Below are 23,016 nucleotides of genomic sequence, written 5' to 3'. Positions count from 1 at the left end.
TTGAGCGTTTTTAGCATGAAGGGCTGTTGAATTTTGTCAAAAGCCTTTTCTGCATCTATTGAGACAATCATGTGGTTCTTGTCTTTGGTTCTGTTTATATGCTGGATTACGTTTATTGATTTGCGAATGTTGAACCAGCCTTGCATCCCAGGGATGAAGCCCACTTGATCATGGTGGATAAGCTTTTTGATGTGCTGCTGAATCCGGTTTGCCAGTATTTTATTGAGAATTTTTGCATCAATGTTCATCAGGGATATTGGTCTAAAATTCTCTTTTTTTGTTGTGTCTCTGCCAGGCTTTGGTATTATTTAACATTTTTTATAATCATGGTACATATCAATTGTAGATACTGGGATTTTTTTTAACTTGATATCAAAAACATTTTCCATATTGCTACTTAGTATTCATAACCAAGAACTGTGTTTTCTGACTGTGTCAAAGAAGAAACACTGTGAGCCTGTGTTCTGGGTTGTTACTCATCTAACTTCGGATGCGTATAAAATTGAGTTCCCTCTCTTGGGTTATTGTCATGCACAGAAATGCAACATTAGCAAGCATAAGACAAGAACACTGTGTTAAGATATATGACCTTCATGAATACACAAGTGAAATGATCCATAGATGTCTTCTGGAAGAGTTTCATGTTTTTTTCCCCTTTTTGATTTTCCCAAGTGACATAACAAGGTGTGCATATTGCTACATCCTTTTTAATTTTGTCCCCATAAATGTAACACACTTCCCCAAGCTCTTTTCTTAAATATTTGTAAAATGACCTTAGTGAATTCTCATTAGGCACAGATTCTATGTGTCTTTGGCCCCTTCCATTTCTAGGTAACACAGGCATCCCACATGCCTGAGAATGTCTCCCCTAGAATATGAGGGGGAGAAAAAGTGCATCCCAGCCCAGAAAAACTGCATCCCTGGACCAGGCAGTAAATCTCGGATGCAGGGCTTTTAGCTAATGGTCAGTGAGAGGGACACGCTAATCCCAGAGCTATCTTCAGATCCTAGATGTCATCGTCCTGCCCTGGCTAGCAGTCCCAAAGGCAAGTTCTGACGAAGTTCATTCAGGAGCAGTAAGGAAGTTGACACATGGGTTAAGTCCCAATTCTTGTTGCCTGGGGAAGGGAAGATGGTGACATCCTCTTCTTATGAACAGCTAAGTATATTCTTATGTAATTGGGTCACTTGAAAATCTGGGGTTAGTGGAACAATTGTATTTTTGAGTAGTTTTGAGGAAGGCCACTGGGTTAAGAGTTAGGAAATGGAGGTTCTGGTTTTAGCTCTGCTACTGGCTTGCTGGGTAACCTTAAGCAACATGTTAAACCTCCTTCTACATCTTTTTCACCACCTGAAAATAATTTCAATTCTCACCAGGCTGTTGTAAAGATCAAATAAGATAATGTTTTGCTGACCTGCAAGCTAACTTCCAGCTATGAATTAGGCACATGTGGGGTCTAATGTGTCAGGTTTTCATCTCAGCTACCCCATGTACTAGCTCTGTGACTTTGGTGGGCTTGCTGAAATGGAAGCTTCAACCTACCCATTGTTAAAATGAAGATAATCGTTCTGGCTCATGAGTTTATTTTGAGGATTTAATTCTTAAAATTGTGTGATCTAGACAGATGCCTAATGGAAGTTTTAAATGATCTTTCTAAAGGGAAGCTGTCTGCCTTGAACAAATGTTCACATGTCTGATGTCATGAAGAGAAAATGGGGAGTTTCCATAAAATATAATTGTTGAACTCTCTCCCCTGAGATCCTGGTGTATTTACTAGGCTGAGTACTGAGCACTTTTATTTTAATTTCTGATGATTGTAGGGAGAGCCACGATGGGGACCCTCCATAAGCAGGCCATCACCCCACCAGGAAAGAGTCTTCACTTGGCTCAAATTGGCACTCTCTAAAGCTTGGGAGGCATTTGCTGAAGAGAGTGAAGTATGCAGCCTTTAAGGACTCTAAGGACTCTCATGCTAACCCATCAAATACCTCTAGCTGGTGTCAGATCCTTGAAGTCATCCCTAGAGAGCTCCTGCAGCAGCCCCAGGTGGCTGTCTCAGTGCCCACCCCCACCCACTCCTGGCAGACTCTCTGCACTTGTCCCCTTCCACATGCCTTCTGTGCCTTCCTGCACCTGCCCATCTGGCACCCAATCTGTTCTGACCATCTCTTGGAACCACCAGTTCTTTACCTTCTCTTAGTGAACTCAAAATTTGCCTCTGAAACCCCCAGGGAGCATTCCACCACCTTCTAAAGAAGCCAGTTGTTGGTTTCCTTGGCCCTTTGCTCTAATCCAAAATAAGAATCAACAAAACAGCAACAACAGAAGCTGGTTTTTTTTTTCTTTTACTACAAGAAAACAAACCATCAGTGATTATCGCCTAATTGCCTGCAATAAAATCTGTGGCTTTAAGGTGGGGTAATATAAAACGGTGAGTTGAGTCCCAAGCCAATGTTTAATAGTACTGGCAGATGGAAAATGAATTTTTTTTTCTCCTTGTCTGTAAGCAGCCAAGATTTGAGCAGAGTCTTTGTTTAAAAATGCCACTTGCAGAATGTTTTTCAGCACCATCAGACCAAAGACTATCTTCCTAATCATAAAATTTGTATTAGGGCCAGTTAGGCTCCTCCAAACTTCCACACTGCTTTCCTCTGTAGACATCCCCCCACCACCCCACCCTTCCAAAGAGAATGCAACAGAGAGGAGCGAAGGAGGTGTCATTGGACCTCTGCCTCCTTTCACTAATCTTGGTCTGCCTTTCTTTCTTTGGAATAAATTTATGCAGCACTCCCAGTCGGCTCCAAATCGGTGGGACAGCCCACATAGACACACTCCCACTGTAAGGTTAGATAAGAGTCCTGATTTAATTAGCCAAGTATACAGAATCTTTCTGGAAGTGATGTGATCACACAGGGAAGGAAGCAGTGAAGCCTATCTGTACTCCCCTTGTCCCCCAGTGTCCCAAATCAGGGTAGGGGGGACCCAGCCTCGGTGACACTGCTCACAAGAGGTGGGAACTGGCAAGATCTCTAAAACTCCCTTCTTGCTTCACCACTGAGTTTTTTCCTTTGGGCTTATGCCCCATTTGGGAAAAGCTTTCCCTAATAATCCATGTGTTCCTATTTAAGTGAGCATTTACTAACATTGGACTTTCCCAGTTCTTGATTCAAACTAAATGTCGTTAAGGCCAGAGCCTTAGACATCACTGCCCTAAACAGCGTTAGCCTCCAGCTCCGCAGCAACCAGGGATATGTTTCCATAATAGTCATAGCCCACAGGGTTATGTAATTGAAAGGAACCAAAGGCTGATGGTAGGAAGTAAATGTCCCTCCCTCCTCTCTTCCCACCACCTCAGGCACAACCATGATTAGCAGCTTCTGTGTGTCCTTCCCAAAGGTGTACAGAAACAGACAAGTATGGCATATACACAAGCACATTCTTTACCACAAGTGGAAGCATACCGTACCGTTTTGGACTGTGCTTCTTTAACCTAATGAATTTTAAAGAATATTTCCTATATGTAGACAGACAGGTAGACATTCAAAAGAGAGCTGTCTCATCTTTTTAATGACTGCTATAATTAGTTCGATGGTTGAGCCATCATCTGTTTATATATGTGTTTGAGTTTCTCTACAGTATTCTTAGAGCATAATTGCTAAATTGGCCAGTATGTGCATTTTTTATTTTGGTTGATTCTTCCCAAGACATTGTACCAGTTGAGACACTCATCAACAACAAACAGAAGGGCCTGCTTCTTCCCACCTCTGCCAGTGTCTACATTTCTTTAGAAAAGCCTTTCATTTATTGGGTCAGTCAACAAACATTCAGTAAGCATCTACTCTGTGGCATATACTGTCCTAGAGACTGAGGACATAAAGTCTAATGGAACATTGCTCCTGCTTTTAGGATCTTACAGCTCAGTGAAGGGGCAAAAGGAGCACCAGTGACTACAGGACAATGCTCTCTGGGCTGGGATGTGTGGCTGCAGAGGTGCTATAGGAGCTTAGAAGAGGTGCAGCTATATCATACTGGGGCATCAAGAAAGCTTCCTAGAAAGGTTGGCACCTGGGCTGAATTTTGAGACAGGAGTAAAGGTTAACTGGAGGAATAAGGAGACCATCTAGTGAGGAGTGGGTAAGGAGTGCAGGTTGTGGAAGGAGACAATCTGTAGAAGCAAGATGGAGAATTGTAGTTCTTTGGAGTAGCTGGAAATGAAAGGTGCAATCCAGGGAGAGGAGGAGGAAATGGAGACATAAGGGGAACTATGCCATGAAGGATTTTCTTCCAAGCTCAGGAACCAGGGATCCTGTTTGTTTCCTTCTCTGGATTCCTGTAGCAACAAACTGCTGTACCCAACCTGTGATAGTCACCCATCTGAACTTGGGTGAGTTATTAAAACTGAAAGAAGAATAGCAGAGATAGAGTTTGGCCTACTTTTCCCAGCCCTCATTGTGGGAACACATCCCAGCTAGAAAGAAATAGAAACAATAGGATTGTCATGTAACACAGACCCTTGCTACCCAAACTGTGGTCCTCAAAGCAGCAGCATGAACACCACCTGAAAGTTTATTAGAATTGCCTATGCTCAGGCCCCACTCAGAGCTGCTAAATTAGCATCTGCATTTTAATGAGATCCCCAGTTGACATGTGTACATGTTAAAAGTTTGAGAAATGTTGGCATAGCATTAAAGGGTTTAGGTTTTAGCATCAGGCAGTACCAGATTTAAGTCCCAGCACATTATCTGTGATGTTGTGACCTGGGACAAGTTACTTAACTGCAATGAGCCTCATTTGCTTCATAATTAAAGTGGAATGATACTAATGATATCGGTGCTCTAAGGATGATTAGATAATGGACGTGAGAGCACTTAGCCCAGTGCCTGACTTTGTTATGCATTCTCAATAAGTATAGTCTAATGATAATAGGACCCTTGAGGATATCGTTTGAGCTCAAAAATCACCTTCCTCAAAGGGGTGTTGTACGCATTTTAGGTGTTCCACAATAGAAAGAAATCCAACTAGTTGAGTGTCTGCCTGCCACAAAGCTCTTACATAAAAAACTGGTGGCCCCACAAATTTATATTTCTTTTTCTTCAGAGAAATAATCTGGAAAATGGCCAGCAGTAGGAAAGGACAGTTTCTAAATGTTAATGGACCACGTAGGAAACCAGTGGGCTGGAGCAAAAGGAACCATGAAGAGCCTTGCCCTGTGGCAACAAGTCTGTGGTGACGCAATAAAAGTTAGCTGACATCTGTTCCTGGCACCTGCAGGATGAGCCAGGGCCTTTTACAGAGAAGCCTTTTGTTTTAATGCATTGCTACAAGATTAGATGGAAATATATCAAAGAGTAGTTTTAATGAACAGACAGCAGGAGTTAATCAGTGGTGAGCTATTGTGGTATCCTAGAAAGGAGTCAGTTAACAAATGTTTTGAGTGCTTACAATCCACCAGGCATGAGGGACACATCAGAGACAGTCTCTGCCCTCATAGCACTTATAGACCAGCAGGTAAATGAATATGGAATAAATAACTTGAAACATTTTAACTGTGTCAGCATTTGGAAATACATAACGCATAGCTTGGAGCAAAGCAGTGTGTTATAAGAGGATGGCAGTCAGGTGATGTGAAAACTGTCCTAGTTCTGGCCCTAAATCAGTGTGTGATCTCAAGCAGTTTCCTCCTCTCTGATATTCAATTTTGGCATCAGGAAAATAGGGGATTTAGTTTTGACAACTCCAAGCCTGTTCCTCAACTTTAGGTACCTGTGGTGGTAAGATTTAACAGCATCTCGCTCAAGTACCCTCCCCTTAAAAAAGAAATCTATTTTCTGAAAAAAGAAAGTTTCCATAATCCCTTTTATTACTCTCATGGACTATCTGCTGAGCCTTAAGGATTAGATATACAAATGCATCCATTGTGTTTGAGATACCCAGACACTAAAGACCCTGGGTGGTAGCAAGTCTCAAAGGCCACTTCCTTCACATGCAGGATCTTGCCTGATATAGGTGTTAAGATTATGAATTCTAGGATCAGACTAACTGAAATCAACTGAAGGAATTCCTCCCACTTACTGTGTGACCTTGGGCAAGACAATCAACTTCCTTGGGCATCAGTCTCCTCATCTGAAATACAGAGACAATTGGGAGGATAATGGTACTAAACAGATCATGTTACTGCAGGAATATAATGAGACCATGGATGCACCAGAACATAAGAAACACCACATGAATACGAGCTCTCATTCCTTTGTTGAGAAATAAGTTTAGAGTTCCTTGAGTGGTGTTGCTGACTTGATGACAAAAACTGGATGGTCCCTGGAATCTGGTTTTAGAAGTTTGCAGAGAAACATTAATAAGAGAACATAGCTACTTTACTGTGACCACAGAAATGAAAAACCTTAGACTAGCAGTTCAGGAGTCCGAGTTCTGATTCTGGCTTTACACTAACTCACTAGGCAACTTTGGTCAAATCAGCCCATCTCTGTGGGTTTTAATTAAGTCGGGATTCATTTCATCTCAACGTGGGACTATGAGAATCTGATGAAGTTATATAAATGACATTGCTTGGGAAGGTAGGAAGAGCTTCACAAATGTGAGCTCCTACCAGGAATACTGGAGTCAAAGGCAGAGAGCATGGATAGTATGTGTGTGCCCTTCTCAGGTTTTCTGGAAATAATGACACCACGTGGTATGGATAATTCACACAATTGTTTTCAGGGCAATGGAAGGAAATGCAGGTCTGATTCAGTGTTATTGGCACTCTTCCTTCTGATAAGCAGACTTTTTTCTGGAAGTTGTCTTCTTACGATGGTATGAACAAGTTGGGGTGTGACTGTTGACTTTTGAAGAGCACCTAGAATGAAGGTTGGCATTCTTGAAGAGTGTGTGCTCCATTCTTGTGGGGTATGTCTGAGTTTCCTACTCTCTGGCTCTCACCTGTGCCAGCAGCCCTAGGGAGGACAGAATCAGACTTCTTGGAGTCATTGTATTTGGTAGTCAGAAAAGAGTCTGAGGCCTCTTTTCTCAAGGGATTTTGTTAAACTCTCAACTTGGGTAAAGCTTATTGGCCCTCAGTCTTCACCTTGCACAAATTAATCAAGATTCCCTCAGTCTAACATTTTTAGCCATTGACTCTCTTCTAAACTATGATTTAGCTGTGAAATCTGAACACTGATAGGAATGATCTTATGTGAAAGCCTTGTGCAAAATGGCTTTTGTCATATCTAACCATTGAGAGCTGGCATTTGTTGAGCTTCTGCTTCAAAAAAGCTGTAGTTAGAGCTCTAGGAAATACAGCCTCATGGAAAACTCAACCTCTCTATCTTTGAGGCTCTTACCTTATCTCTAGAGAGATTAAACACGGACATAAGAAAAGTGAATTTAAAATAGAGGCCAAAGCAAGATGCCAGTGGGGAGGTAGACAGAGCCAGACACCACTACTGCCATTGCCACCACCACCTCTGCTCTGGTTAAGATCTCACTGCCTGAAAGAAGCTTTTCTGGCATCCGATCCCTGGGGTACAATAGAGGAGCCAGAGCAAGAGAAAATACATAAACCAACAAGTAAAATATAGGTCAATATGTAGTGAATTCCAAAGGGATAGTTCAAGTGATAACTTCTACAAAGATGTGAAAATTTGGAAATCCATGGGTCAGATCCAGTTCTTCCTCTTTTTTCTTCTAAAAAAAGAATAGGAATAAAAGAAAAAAAATAGGTCATGCATCATCTTTGCTTTATCTTGAAAAATCAAGAGACTTGGCAAACTAGACCAGTATTGGGGCATTGCACTCAGCAGAGCAGTAGCTACCCTTTAGATAGGGGTAGGACTTGCTAGGTCTCATAGCTCCCACCACCCCATAATGTCCTTATCTCTACCTTGGCCCACCTTTCTCATTCACTTTACATGCCTGACTCCTGTGGACATTGAGTTAAGAATCTGCTATTGTAGTTCAGGAGAAAGAATTCATTGGGAGCTATATAGGATCTCATGGACAAGTGGGACTTCCCATGGTTATTGAAGTAGGACTTTGGTAGGTAGAAGAGGATTTTTCAAGCAAGGTGTGATCAGAGGAATACAGGAGGAGTATACATCCAAGAGGCAGCAAACAGAACACCAGGCTGAGCTGAGGGTCCATGTTGAGAAGTATGGGAATAAAGAGTGAAAATGCAAACTGTTAAAGAATCTAAATGCCAAATAATTGATCACACTAACAATAGCTATCTCCTGAAGGTTTTTTGAAGTCAAGAATACCAGGAGGAAATGGAGTTTTAAGACGACTCTGCAGGTGATACATAGGGTTAGAAAAAATAAAGGTGACAGGCAACAATATTAGTTTACAGCTGGTGCAGAAATTCAGGATTGAGGGATAGAGGGTCTCAGCATGGCTGGAAGCAACACAAATGGTGGGAAGACACTGAGAGTGAAGAACTGTCAGCACCTGGTAATGGATGGATATGTGGCACTGAGAGACAGGAAGGACTCAAATAACAATTGGCAATGGCCAGACCTGTGGGAGAGGAAAACATGTTGGATGCAAGACTGCAATGAAGCTGCACCATCCTTTCCCCAGGCACGTGAAGATTCTTCTGGAGTAGGCTTCCTTCCCAGAAGAGACTCTCATTCTGGCCTTTCTCTTCCAGGAAAAAGATGTAACTCCAGATAAAAACCTACTGACCAAAGTTCGAGATGCTGCCCTGTGGCTGGAGACCTTGTCAGACAGCAGACCTGCCAAGGCTTCCCTCTCCACCACTTCCTCCATTGCTGATTTCTTCCTTGCCTTAACCATCTGCAACTCTGTCATGGTGTCTACAACCACTGAGCCCAGGCAGAGGGTAAGGACTAGCGATGGCTGGGGGAGGAGGGTAAAGGAAGTAGAGAAGTAGAAGGCAGAGTAGGGGAGAGGGGAGAAGTTCTGATCAGGGAGACATGAAATTTGGGTCCTAGCAACAGTGTCATTTCATCACAGTGAGACCTAGAACAGGTCTCTTTACCCTCCCTGGATCTGTTTCCTCATTTTTAAATAAAATGGAAAAAGATATATATGAGCTATCTGTGTAGCTTTCAAACTTTGTCTATGTGTCTGTAGGTAGCATTAAGAGTTAGTGATTACTGAGCACTTGGTTTTATGCCAGGCTCCATACCCAGCACTTTACCTGTACCTGTATTATCATTTAATCCTCTCAACCCAGCAACTCTATGAGGCAGGACCTTGGATTTAACAAGCGAAGAAATGGTGGCTCAGAAAACTCAAGTAGGGCAATGAAGGACATATGGCTCATACATCTACACGATTCCATAATGGTTTCTAGTAATATTGTGCTATACTGCTGTTTTTATATATGGGTTTAAAATAGTTAATACTGTGTGTGATGTTTCCCATGGGGAAAAAAAATGCAGCTGAATGGTCATGTATGTAAAATTATACTCTAAACTCTACTGAAGGTGAATTTACCTTCAATCTTCCACAGACTCTTAGCCAAGCACCGCTGTGAGTTACTGATGAGAATAATTAGGTGGTACAACTTGCGACTATGAAACCAAGACAAGAAGTTTCACCCAGACACTTAAACTACAACCTCCCTTCATTATGCCCAGATTCCAAACCCCCCTGAAAATCACCTCAGCACTGGAAAGTCAGCAAGTTATCAAAAGTCTTCAGGAAGTTTAGGAGGCAGAAAGCTTTATCTTAAAAATTAACTCATTTTTAAGAGGAGAAGAAGTACCATTTGGGGAAAGACAGTATGCAACTCCCAATTTTCAGGTTAATGTGGGAGCTTCAGCTGGCAGGTAGCTCAAGAGTCCAGCCTCTGGAGTCGAGTAGACCCGGGTTTGAGTTCCAACTCTAATCCCTACACACTGGGTGATCATGGCCAATTTATGTAGACTTTTTGTACCTCAATGTCCTCAGCCATAAATTGGGTTGATGATAGCATCCCATAGCATTATTGGGAGGATGAAATGAGATACTGCACTCAAAGATAAAGCAGAAGCATTCATGATGAGAGTTCAGGAAATGTGAACCCTTACTATGAGTTTCTGATTCTCATCTCCTTTTCCTTCTTTTGTCCACGCTCAGAGTGGGACGATCAAAAGATAGTGGAAAATGACCATTGTCAATGCTTAGAGTCTCAGGGCTGGAGGGAAACATCTAGCCTCACTTATTGCAAAAGTACCTTCAAATTCTGCATAAAACAACTTGGTATTATTTCCAACATTGAGAGTAATGTTCTACTTTCCTCCTTTGGCCACAAGGTCACCATCAAACCCTCAAGCAAGGCTCTGGGGACGTCCCTGGAGAAGATTCAGCAGCTCTTCCAGAGGTTGAAGCTATCGAGCCTCAGCCAGTCATTCTCATCCACTGCACCCTCTGACACAGACCTGGGGGAGAGTTTAGGGGCCAACGTGGCCACCACGGACTCGGATGAGAGAGACGATGCATCTGTATGCAGTGGAGGTGACTCCACCGATGACGGTGGCTACAGGAGCAGCATGTGGGACCAGGGCGACATCCTGGGGTCTGGGTCAGGCACTTCCTTGGAGGAGGCATTGGAAGCCCCAGCTCCAGACCTGGCCAGGCCCGAGTTCTGTTATGAGGCTGAGAGCCCTGATGAGGCCGCCCTGGTGCACGCTGCCCATGCCTACAGCTTCACACTAGTGTCCCGGACGCCTGAGCAGGTGACTGTGCGCCTGCCCCAGGGCACCTGCCTCACCTTCAGCCTCCTCTGCACCCTGGGCTTTGACTCTGTCAGGAAGAGAATGTCTGTGGTTGTGAGGCACCCACTGACTGGTGAGATCATCGTCTACACCAAGGGTGCCGACTCGGTCATCATGGACCTGCTGGAAGACCCAGCCTGCGGTAAGTCCTGCTTTACCAGGGTTCCAGGCACAGAGAGTTCCATAATTGAAGAAGCAGTGTGGAATGGTAATAAGAAGCTCAAGTTGTAGTGTCACCTGGTACAGCAGGTCCCAGCTGGAATACAGACCTACAAGATGCTTTCCTCAAATATCCTTAAAACATGCTGCATTAGCACACCAACATGGCACAAGTATACATATGTAACAAACCTACACATTATGCACATGTACCCTAGAACTTAAAGTACAATAATAAAATAAAAATAAAAATAAAAATAAAACATGCTGCATTTTACATCTCCTGGACCTAGGGAATCACAGTGTCCATTAGCATATTTAAAGACTATACAGTCTTGTAGCAGATAAACATCTTTAACTTCATCCCAGTTTTCCAAACTCATTTGAACATGGATTATCCACACAGTCTTTTGCACTAGGGCATCCATTATCTTACCATGGAACACATTGTGGTCCTAACTCTTCATTTTGGGGAAAAGCAAACTCAACTCAGAAAGAAAAGGGACTTACAAGAGGCAACATGGTTAACTAGTGTTAAATCCCAGACCCAGGTATCCTGAATTCCAGGTCAGAATTTGTTTCATGCTGCCAGAATTCTGCACTGGGCTTGGTACACTCTGGGAAGCCTCAGGTGTTCCTCTTTATTATCCTTTTCCCCAGCCTCCCCCAGATGGATTTTCATAAACTTGCACTGAGCCAGGAAAATGTTCCAAAGTCCCTACATATCAGTGTCCAATTTTGGAACAGCATGAATTAGTGTGCAGCCGCTTCCTGATTGCTAACAAGAAGACAGTTATGGGGCTATGATTCTCCCAGGATAGTAGATTCCAGCCAAGCTTCAGAATTGCCCAGGCAGCCCTGTGCCTCCTGCATTATCAGCTATGGATCAGGGCCAATAGGTTTATGGGGATTGATTAGTGTGTAGAATGGGAAGGGAGCTAATTAGTTCTCTTTATCCCCAGACTCTGGCAGACAAGTGAATTCAGTACTTCTGAGTCAAGGGAGCCACGGCACTCTATCCCTCAGCAACAGTCATCCAAACTGCCCTGGAGATGTCTCTTTATTTGCTCCTCACCTGATTGCAAAATGGATTAGAGATGCTTTCAATAAAAGACACACACACAATGTTACTATAAGAATTGAAAAGCAAAACTTTGAAAGGAGGGAGAAAATAACCAAGTTTAATAATATTTATGGTGTTTAAATATTCAATTTGATGCTGAGGTTCCTGGCAGCCTAAGCAAGAAGGTAAACTCCAAGGCTTGCAAGTAAAAGACAAAAAGGTTTAATCTCAGGAGCTGGTGTCTTTAAAAATAAAATATTGTAAATAGTGCTGAATCAGGTGATACATAAATGAAGACTATGCTTAAGGCACCAGGAACACCTGAAAAATGAGAAAATAATCTTTGAAACAGTTTTATATTATATAAAACAGCCTTGGAGTAGTATCATGGAAAATCAGAGTTCTATTGGACTTCATTATACTTTTCTGTTAAGAATTATATTTTTAATTTTGCATTATATATACAAGGATGGGTGAGGTATACAAATTCTGTTCAATCTTAAGATGTCTAAAAATCTCAATCCAGCCCTGGTAAGGAATGATTCTGAAAGCTAGCTCAGTTTTACAAGCGATCGATAAATGATGCCTGTGGCAGTTTAAAAGAAGTGGTGATGGACTCAATCCTACCCCACATCAGCCAACCTTGGCTGAAAATTTCCTATTATAGAATTAGATAAAGGAATTGGAATTTCAAGAGAAAAAGACAAATTACCTCTGACAGAAACTTATGTAGAACTTTACAAAGGGGACTTTGAGCAACACACACATTTTTCACACTAGATTCATAGGAAATGCAAAAAAAAAAAAAGTTTTCTCCAAACCTATTTCTTGCATTGAGAGAAGGCCTAGCTCAGCAAAACAAATGAGATGAAGAACTCAGCTAATGAGATCCAGGCTTGTAGATGTCTTGGGACCTAACTTGATATAAGACCTCAAGTAGAAGACAGAGAAGATGATAAATAGTCTTAGAGAACAGTTTCCAAAGTCAGTTGGCCATCCAGGAATAAACTAAAAACACCTTAGGTAACAATAAAGATTTAAATTTCTAGTCCCCTGATTCAGTTGGGCTGTCATTGTACCTGAGAATCCCAATTACCAAATTCCCAGGCGGTTCTCATGCAAACAGCTGTTTGGGAACAGTACCTTAGACCACCTACCTTCCTTACATAGCACTTTACTCAGCCAGGCTTTTGATGAGAAGATGTAGAGAGCAGACAATTTAAGGACTCCCTGCATTATCTTCCAGGGCAACCTGACAGGAGAGCTCCTTCATGTTTCTAAGGTGGGCTGTAAGGGATTCCTTCTCTAAAGCATTTGTAGTCTACTACAGAAGATTTCAGGGTGTTGGGGATGGGGATCCCTAAGCATTTGTACATGGCCTCATGTGGGACAATGGTTATTTGACAGTGCCTGACATGAATGTGGAAAAGAAACTGAGAAAAATCCAAGCCCGGACCCAAAAGCATCTAGACTTGTATGCAAGAGATGGCCTGCGCACACTATGCATTGCCAAGAAGGTAAGAACAAATTCCTCCAAGCATACTTTGAATATCATTAAATAGCTGAATGGCCTTGACCTTCTTTTTCTTTATAAAAGACCATTGGAGGTGGTTGTTTTAACGTTTTCAAGATCAGCCGTTCTGACTTGCCACAAAAACCCAAGACACGGACAATTTTGTTGAAGTCAAAATCTGAAGAGCTAGGTCCCGTATCTGTGTGGCTTTGCCATGCCCTGCTTTTCATTCTATGTATAATGGGTAACACGCAACTGATGACATTTTTTCAGTTATGATTTTGCTTTCCAATTATATTTTTTAGACATGCATTATTTTCCTTTCAATTTGGGGAGCTTTTATATGGTCACATAAAAATCTAGATTTCCGATTTCTTTTAAAAATTCAGAGGATCTGGCCAACTGTTTTCATTCTGGAATGGCAGCAATCAGCTACAACCAGGAAGTTGATTCCTGTGATGAGGGATATGTTCAGCTGTGTTCTGTGGTTGGCCACAGTCCCTGCAACTCCCTATTACATTGCACTCAGCCCAGCCATAGTTTTGTAGATTACCTGACTCATGCTCCACAAGATCTTTGACTTTGTAGCTTCTGCAAGGCACGCAGGCAGGCAGTGAGGGCTGCAAATTGCAGAGTGTGGACAACGAATGAGTCACCTAAAAGCAAAGCTAATGGGATGCTATGATGGGCACACATTTCTAGATAGCTAGACATGGGTTTTCTTGCATAAATCCCCAGGGCTTTTCATGTCTTTTATGGTTCTTAGGGTAGCATTAGAGATCAGGAATGCCCACTTTAAAGCCAGAACCACCTGGGTAGCAGTCCCAATCTCACTACTTTTAGATGTGTGACCTTGAGCAATTTCTTCACTTCTCTGAGTTTTATCTGTAAAATAGTGCTAATCAGCCCTCCCTCATGCAGTTGTCATGGAGATTAAAGTAACCACATGTGCAGCAGCTGGGACAGCGACAAATGCTTACCAATACTCTGAATCAGAACTACACCCTTACCACCATTTTATTATTATTATTATACTTTAAGTTTTAGGGTACATGTGCATAACGTGCAGGTTTGTTACATGTGTATACTTGTGCCATGTTGGTGTGCTGCACCCATCAACTCGTCAGCACCCATCAACTCATCATTTACATCAGGTATCACTCCCAATGCCTTACCAACATTTTCTATTGAAGTTATTTGTGCATATTTTGCCTCCCCTAATGGACTATGCATTCCTCAAAAGCAAAAGGCCTACTTGTGTCCCTTTGGTTTTCTCTATAGTGCCATGCAGAGGGACTTGAGGAATATTTGATGCTTGAACAAAATAATCTTTCATTGCTATAAGACACCATATGCATGTAATGTCAACAGGAGGGTCTAAAATGGGACTCTGAAGGAAGAAGATGTGGCCGCTAGCTGGATTGTTCCAGCTACTGGGCACTCCATGTGTATGACACCATGCCTGGTGGAGTGCTCTACAGGTTATGCAAGATCTGGCTGCTGCTTTCTTTCCAGCCTCATTTTTGAACCTTCTCCATCTTTCATTCAAGGAACAGAAGGAAGGCCAAGTTCATTGCCGTTCCACAGCCTTAACTCTTGAGCTTGCCCATGATTGACCCTCTGTCATTGGATCTCAGCTTGCAGGTCATTTTGTCGAGGAAACCTAAACTTCCAAAAGAAGGCAGCCCCCTATTCAGTTACTCTTCTATCCCATCACACTTTCTCATATCACAGTCATTTTCTATAAAGCATTCCCTGAAATAATTATTTTAAATTATTTATTTGGATAATACCTCTTACCCACCAGCATATAAGCCTAGGCATACAGGGACCTTGTCTGTCCAGATCATCTCCAGTGATCTGAGCACAACAGATTCTTAGTGATAATGGGACACAAGGATAAATCTTCATTGATGTACGTATTTTTTAAAAAAATCATTAAGAAAGCCCCATCTAATTATGTAGGGTTCAAACAGGCCAATAGGAGGCCCAGCAGGTGAGAAGAGAGAGGAAATTATCTTGTTGATCCACCCAAGATTGTTAAGGAGCCTTTTCTCATCCTGTAGGTTGTAAGTGAAGAGGACTTCCAGAGATGGGCCAGTTTCCGGCGTGAGGCTGAGGCATCCCTCGACAACCGAGACGAGCTTCTCATGGAAACTGCACAGCATCTGGAGAATCAACTCACCTTACTTGGTAGCTAAAAATAAGTCATCATTATAGGAAAAAAAGGAATGCAGCCAGTTGAGAAGGGAGCTCTTGGCCCTGATTCTGACACTACTAATATGTCTCCATTAGCAACCTTCCCTGGGGTTCCCTTCCAGGTATTTGGCACAAATGGGCCGTGCCAATACCCAACCCAGACACCACACACACAGCTTCCTGAGGATGCTCTGGGAGCATTCCTGCATTCCCTGCTGGAAGAAGCCTCTGAGTTTGGCTGCTTTTCCAATAGCACACTTCCCTTCATTCAAATGTTTGCTAAGCACCTACTATGTGCCAAATGACATGCTAGGCTTTGGGGCTGCAACAAGGGACAGGAGCCAAAAAGTCTGCCCTCCCAGAGCTTGGAGTCTAGTGAGGATACCAGATGATTGAGCAAGAAATTTCAACAGACTGTGGTGAGAGCTGGGCTAGCAGATGGGCCAGGTGGGATGGAAGCACAAAGTAGGAGATGCCAGCCTAGCACAAGGGTGAGGGAGGGTCTAGGAAGGCAGTGAACTGAAAGCAAGAAGAGAAGCTGATCGGGCAGAGGGGGAGGACTCAGTTGAAGGTCTAGAGTTGGGGGAAATGATGGAAGGCGGGAAAGATCAGCAGGACCCAGATTATGACAGGCCATGTCAATCAGCTGCTAAAAGTTTGGAGAGGGCAGAGGGTGAAAGCAAGGACAGATCTGTGCTTTACAGAAACTGCTGATTGCTGCAGCATGGAAGTTAGATTGCTGTGCTGACAGAGAGATGAGAAGCACAGAGACTGATTAAGAGACAAGCTGTGCTTTCTGTTGGAGGAAAAGCATTGCTAAGAAGCAAGGAGGAGCTTTATTGAACAGGATTAATGTCCTCATGCCTTGGGAGCAAAATCTTGGTAAGCAATGCCCAGTGTGCACTGGCCACATGGCAAAAAGCCTTCTTTCTTCTTGGTGGACAATGTTGACCTGGGGATGAGGACCAAGTTCTAGATAGGGACACACGCCTCTGAGACTTGGCTTCTCCTCTAGATGAGTCACATGCCTCCAGCTGCCCAGCCAAACAGGAGTTCAAAGGGAAGATCCAAAGTCCCTGTAAAGTAGGATGGCTGACAAGCCGAAGAGGCAGAATGGGGTTGGGGAATGGAATGCATTAGCTCCCCACATCCTTCAGCCTTTGGTTTCCTATGTCTCGGCTGCAAAAGCCTCTGCTTGCTGCCTCATAAGGTCCCCTTTAAAGCTGAACACAAGAACTCACTTGAACACGAACCAGAGAATGGCTGGGCCAGACAACTCTACCACATGATGCCACCAGGAAGTCATCCCATTCAGGCACCTGATCCCTTTCTCCCTTCCCAGAGGATTCTTTTGTTTGGGGACAGCACTCTAGGCTCACTCTATGAGAGGTGTTCCTCTGGTTCTTCTGTGTGAAGAGAACACACTTGTCAGAATCTGCTGGCTTCCCCTAGCTGGGAAAGGCTTTCACAACCTTCCTGTTTCATTTTCTCTTTCACACAAATAAATGTGTTTTTCCTCCTCTCTCCTTCACCCTGCCTCACTGTAATAAGTGAGCTTCCTCTCACCTTCCAGACTAACGCTAGTAGGGGAAGATGAGGCTCAAGCCATCACTTTTTATGGGGTTGTTTACCTGTGCATATGGCCCTCAGATGCAAAACAGGCACATTTCAGGATAGTGGGGTTCTTTGTCTCCCCTCAAGATGGCTTGGAGAGGGCTGAGAAGAGAATTCCACTTTCCACTGAGAAACTGGCACACCACTTAAAAGCTGTAATGCCTTCATGCGTTCTCAAAATATGAAATAATCTTTTCAATATGCATCCAACGTAACCACTTTGCCAACCTATTGTCCCTATGGATTATTAAAAGAAACAAAATGCCATGCTCCTGCCCAGAGTGAAATGGGTAGCCATTAGTCTGTGATCTGAAATGAATCTCAATTGAAAAGCAGATTTATTTTTGCTTAATCACTTAGCAACTATTCAATATTTGGGTATCTATTCATCAGGGCTGGTGCAAAGCTTGAGATCCTTCAAAAATTATGGAATCTGCCTGTTTAATTTCCTCCAAGAATATTATCAAAAATGTGAGTCCCTATTAATTCTGCTTTGATCAGTTGCAGGGCAAAGATTTCAGTCCTTTCACTTCTACTCCTATTGCTGCTAGGCCAGTCCAGGCTACTGTTGCCTCTCCTCTGCAGTCCTGCCTGGCCTCCTAGGTAGCTTTTAGCTCTGAATCTCATCCTGCTTTTCCAATCTCCAACCTATTCTCTTCTCTAGAATGATATCCTTAAAAGTCAAAACTGATTCTGTCACTCCCCAGCATAACACCCTTGAATAGCTTTCGTTACTACCAAATAAATTGCAAATCCTTTGAGGCCCTGACAAGGCTCTGCACAATCCAGCACCCCTGACAAGGCTCTGCACAATCCAGCACCCCTAAGTTCCTTTTCTGGCCTCATCTCTCACCTTGCTCTGCCTCCATTTCTGCATCTTCCTCTACTCTAACCTCTGGGACTTCACACACATGCTGATCCCTCAACCTGGAATTTTCCTCCTCTGCCACCTCTTTGCATTATCTCCCAGGTCTCAGTTTAAGTAGCACTTCCTCAGCAAAGCCCACCCTGATTTTCCAGGTGAAGTTCAGGTCTCCTGGTTTATATTCACAGTGTACCCTGACTTTCTCTCATTATATAGCTCAGTTATAAATTATTATTCAATGACCATTGAACTCAGAGGTAGAGACCAGCTCCATCTAGTTCACTGTTATATCCTAGGTGCACAGCCTAGCACAGTGATGCTATGTAATAAACGTTGCCTGGCTTCACAGGGCTTTGGGGAAATTAAGCAACTACTCTTTTACCACAAATGTGAACTCTGTTGTCTTTGATCACTCCAGGAGCCACTGGGATTGAAGACCGGCTGCAGGAAGGAGTTCCAGATACGATTGCCACTCTGCGGGAGGCTGGGATCCAGCTCTGGGTCTTGACCGGAGATAAGCAGGAGACAGCGGTCAACATTGCCCATTCCTGCAGACTGTTAGATCAGACTGACACTGTTTACACCATCAATACAGAGAATCAGGTGAGGTGATCCTCTGTATTGATATCTGCAGATATCAAAGTGTAGAGCAACCCCTCGACCAAGAGGATACAGGCTTCTAGGTGGGATTTGGGTACACCAGGGAAGCACCCAGCCCCCAACAGATCGCTGAATCTTGGAGTCTGGAGGACTCTGGAAGTCATCCAGACCAATATCCTTTATCTCATCCCCATACATGGCTGGCTGCTCTCTTTTATATTACTTCTGGCACTGCTTGTTAGAAAGTTTTACCTCTCCCAAATTCTATTGTTGGTCCAGTCTCCCCATTTCCCCCACAGATAAGGAAACTGAAGACTACTGGGGCTAAGTCACTTGCTCAGGTTTACCCTGCTTGTTTCTGATAGGTAGAACTAAGTCTAGAACTGAGCTAGTGCTATTTACATTCTACCACACTATTTGCCTATGGAATCTCAACTGTCAGTTTCTCACTATTTAAGACTAACTTATCCATTGAAAAAGTTCCAATTAAATTGAAATTATTCTGAGCTTAAATTTTCAGCATCAATTTATACGTCAAACTGGTCTGCCACGGAGTAAAAACCTGAAAAGAATAATGCATGAAGCCAATATGTTTTTATGGGATAAGAGAAAGAATGAAGCAAAGTTCTAAAAATGGCACTTTTCAACCGGAATAGATTATGAGTGGCAGGAAGTGAGGTTTGGAGAGAAGACTGGGAAAGCTGAAGAGGCATATTCAAAGCTATAACACCATTTTGATTTCAGGGGGAAGTATCTGTTTTCACAATTCAAATTGCAGAAAGTCAAGCTCCACCACATGTTCTTGGCTGATGAAGATGGGGGGTGGGCACTGAGATGTGTGTTCCTATCAGAAGGAAGCAGGGGTTGGATTACTCGGAGGATATAAACCAGAAGAGCACTCTACTGCGCGGGTGTGGGCATAGGGCCCCTAGGGCACCTACACCTAGGACATACCATGGAGAAAAGGGAAGAAGATGGAAAGAGGAAAGGAAGGAGAGAAGACTCTGGACTCTAAGTTTTGCCTGAGGCTGATGTAGACCTACAGTAGAATGTTGGGGAGGTTTATATTTCATTTTTACTCCATGAAGCAACAATATACACCTCTTTTAAAAAATAAAACTAGTGCAGATTATGAAAATGCCAGAGGATCTTTAGATGAATTGGAAAAATCATTTACTTTCCTGTCAGGTGCACAGATTATTAGATTAAACCTTAATGAATTTTCAAAATGAAAATAAGCTCAGGGAAAACTTGGGTTTTAATATTGTGCTTAGGAAGGAAAGTAATTTTCAGCTTGCTTGAGTGCTTGATCCCCATGCCTGCCTGTCCTGCTTGTAATGGAAATTTGGTTTGCAATGATTCTTTCACTCCAGGTAATTCTAGAAGGAGAACATCTGCAAACCAGTGAGGCAGTCAGCCAGAGGGAGATCTGCTCGTTGGTTAAACAGCCGAAGCTCCTAAGGAACAGTCAGCCATACTCCACCTTTAATTCAGTCAATGACAGTTCTTTCTGTCCAGTATCCTCCAGGATAGTGCCTGAATCCTCAGCCATGCCTACACCCTTGGGCTCACTAAACCTGTAAGATTAGTCTTTTCATCTCTTTACCTGGGATGAAAAATAAAATGTTAAGCCAGAAACTGGGGAAATATACTCTAAGTCTTAGTTTATTTAAACCCTAGTTTAATGTAGTTACATATTTCCTCCAAGGTTTTTAATTTGCCTAATTCACTATAAATTGATTTAGGATTACTATCTCTTTGCTAGGTGTATTAAAGCAATAATGAAGTTATGGGATCTACCTAGACCTCAGAATTCTCATCCCAAAGATGAGAGAATTACTAATCACTGACATGTTCATCAACCAAGGAATTTTAAAAGGAACTAATGTATTAGATAGGAACTAATACTGAAACCACTATTATTACTATTGTAATAATTTTGTTAATAATAATTAACAACATGTATTGAACTTTTAACATGGTTCAAACGCCATTCTTCTTGAACTTCTATTCTCCTCATCTGTAAAACAGATTAAAACTATTAACTTCACAGATTACTGGCAGGATTAAATAAGATCACAGAAAAAAACGACTTACTTAGTACAGTACTTATGTTAGTTATCTGTTACTACATAACAAATAACTCCAAACCTTAGGACCTAAAACAACAGACATTTATTATCTTATGGTTTCTGTGGATTAGGAGTTCAGGGGCATCTTAGCTGGGCATTCCTAGCTCAAGGTCTCTCTTGAGGTTGGACTCAAGCTGTTTGTCAGGGCTGTGGGCTCATCTGATGGCTCAACAGATGGGTGGTTTGGGCACGGGAAGGAGTTCTGCTTCCAAATTCACCAAAATAACTGTTAGCAGGCCTCAGTTCCTCACTCTGTGGGCCTCTCCACAGGACTGCTATACAACATGATAGCTGGTTTTCCTCAGGGCTAATCATCCAAGAGAAAGTGAGAAAGAACACCAAATTGGAAGCCATTGTCATTTTATAACCTAATATGGGAGGTGACATCCCATCACTTCTGCAGAATTCCCTTCATCAGAAAGGAGTCTCTAGGTCTAGACCACAGTCAATGAACGGAGATTACACAAGGGCATGAATACCAGGAAGTGGAGATCACTGGGAACCACCATCTTAGAGGCTTCCTACCACAGTACAGGAGGCATTCTAAATGTTCAATGAATGGTAATTATTGTACTATTTTAAAAGCTGGAAATAAGTAAATTCAGAGATGATTTAATTTTAAAGCTTATGTCTCCAATGACTTGCTTTAGTCATATATTGGAGGAATTTATATAATTGGTGCCAGTCCCAGCTTCCAAAGGACTACTTTGATCTCTTTCCAGATAAGTGCCTCTGGTATAAGTGCACACTCCTAGAACTGCTTCCTGTGGCCCCCCCCCCGGGCTCTATGCGTATTCTAGTGCCTGCAACACTCAATTTAGCATCTTAAAGGTAGGCACAGGAATAATAGACTATGTCTTTGTTCTTTCCAAAATAAGTTATGCCAGGACAGAGTGCAGTGACTCACACCTGTAATCCCAGCACTTTGGAAGCCAAGGCAGATGGATCACTTGAGGTCAGGAGTTCAAGACCAGCCTGGCTAAAATGGTGAAACCCTGTCTTTACTAAAAATATAAAAATTAGCCAAGTATGGTGGTGCATGATGGTAATCCCAGTTACTTGGGAGGTTGAGGCACGAAAATCACTTGAACCCTGGAGGCAGAGGTTGCAGTGAGACGAGATCATGCCACTGCACTCCAGCCTGGGTGACAGAGTGAGACTCTGCCTCAAAAAAAAAAAAAAAAAAAGTTATGCCAGACATTTTCCCAGACAGAAATCTCAAGATCAGTGTTCCCTAACCCTGGCCCTTCAGAACTGCTTTCACAATTTTTTCCAAAATCTGTATATGACTTGTACTGTTTTTTTACTTAATAAGTTGACTCACTTTGAATATTATTTTTAGAAGAAACTTTTAGCACTTCAATAAATGTAAAATCATCATCCCTTGCCACGGATGAAGGAACATGTAAAATGAAGACCCATGTGAAGAAAACAATGATATTAAAATTGATTAAATTAATTCAAGATGGATTAAAGACTTAAATGTTAGACCTAAAACCATAAAAACCCTAAAAGAAAACCTAGGCAATACCATTCAGGACATAGGCACGGGCAAGGACTTCATGACTAAAACACCAAAAGCAATGGCAACAAAAGCCAAAATAGACAAATGGGATCAAATTAAACTAAAGAGCTTCTGCACAGCAAAAGAAACTACCATCAGAGTGAACAGGCAACCTACAGAATGGGAGAAAATTTTGCATTCTACCCATCTGACAAAGGGCTAATATCCACAATCTACAAAGAACTTAAATTTACAAGAAAAAATCAAACAACCCCATCAAAAAGTAGACAAAGGATATCAACACTTTGCAAAAGAAGACATTTATGCAGCCAACAGACACGTGAAAAAAATGCTCATCATCACTGGTCATCAGAGAAATACAAATCAAAACCACAATGAGATACCATCTTACACCACTCAGAATGGCGATCATTGAAAAGTCAGGAAACAATAGGTGCTGGAGAGGATGTGGAGAAATAGGAACACTTTTACACTGTTGGTGGGACTGTAAACTAGTTCAACCATTGTGGAAGACAGTGTGGCGATTCCTCAAGGATCTAGAACTAGAAATACCATTTGATCCAGCCATCCCATTACTGGGTTTATACCCAAAGGATTATAAATCATGCTGCTATAAAGACACATGCACAC

General features: G+C 42.4%; 1 protein-coding gene across 2 annotated transcripts in view; it reads left to right on the top strand.

Annotated features, from left to right (window-relative positions):
* ATP10B (ATPase phospholipid transporting 10B (putative)) overlaps positions 1-23,016 on the top strand; it is a 282,819-nt gene that overhangs the window by 212,240 nt on the left and 47,563 nt on the right. For both annotated transcript variants that reach the window (XM_017885730.1, XM_017885731.1), the window contains 5 exons: positions 8,643-8,834; positions 10,255-10,858; positions 13,346-13,455; positions 15,518-15,644; positions 18,548-18,732. In XM_017885730.1, coding sequence (XP_017741219.1) covers positions 8,643-8,834; positions 10,255-10,858; positions 13,346-13,455; positions 15,518-15,644; positions 18,548-18,732 — 1,218 coding nt within the window. The remainder of the gene's footprint in view (positions 1-8,642; positions 8,835-10,254; positions 10,859-13,345; positions 13,456-15,517; positions 15,645-18,547; positions 18,733-23,016) is intronic.

The sequence above is a fragment of the Rhinopithecus bieti genome, unplaced genomic scaffold (genome assembly GCF_001698545.2).
Source record: "Rhinopithecus bieti isolate Rb0 unplaced genomic scaffold, ASM169854v2 scaffold_15146, whole genome shotgun sequence".
NCBI classification, from domain to species: domain Eukaryota; kingdom Metazoa; phylum Chordata; class Mammalia; order Primates; family Cercopithecidae; genus Rhinopithecus; species Rhinopithecus bieti.
The sequence above is the reverse complement of the archived record's forward strand: the minus strand, read 5'-3'. Positions and strand labels throughout refer to the sequence as shown.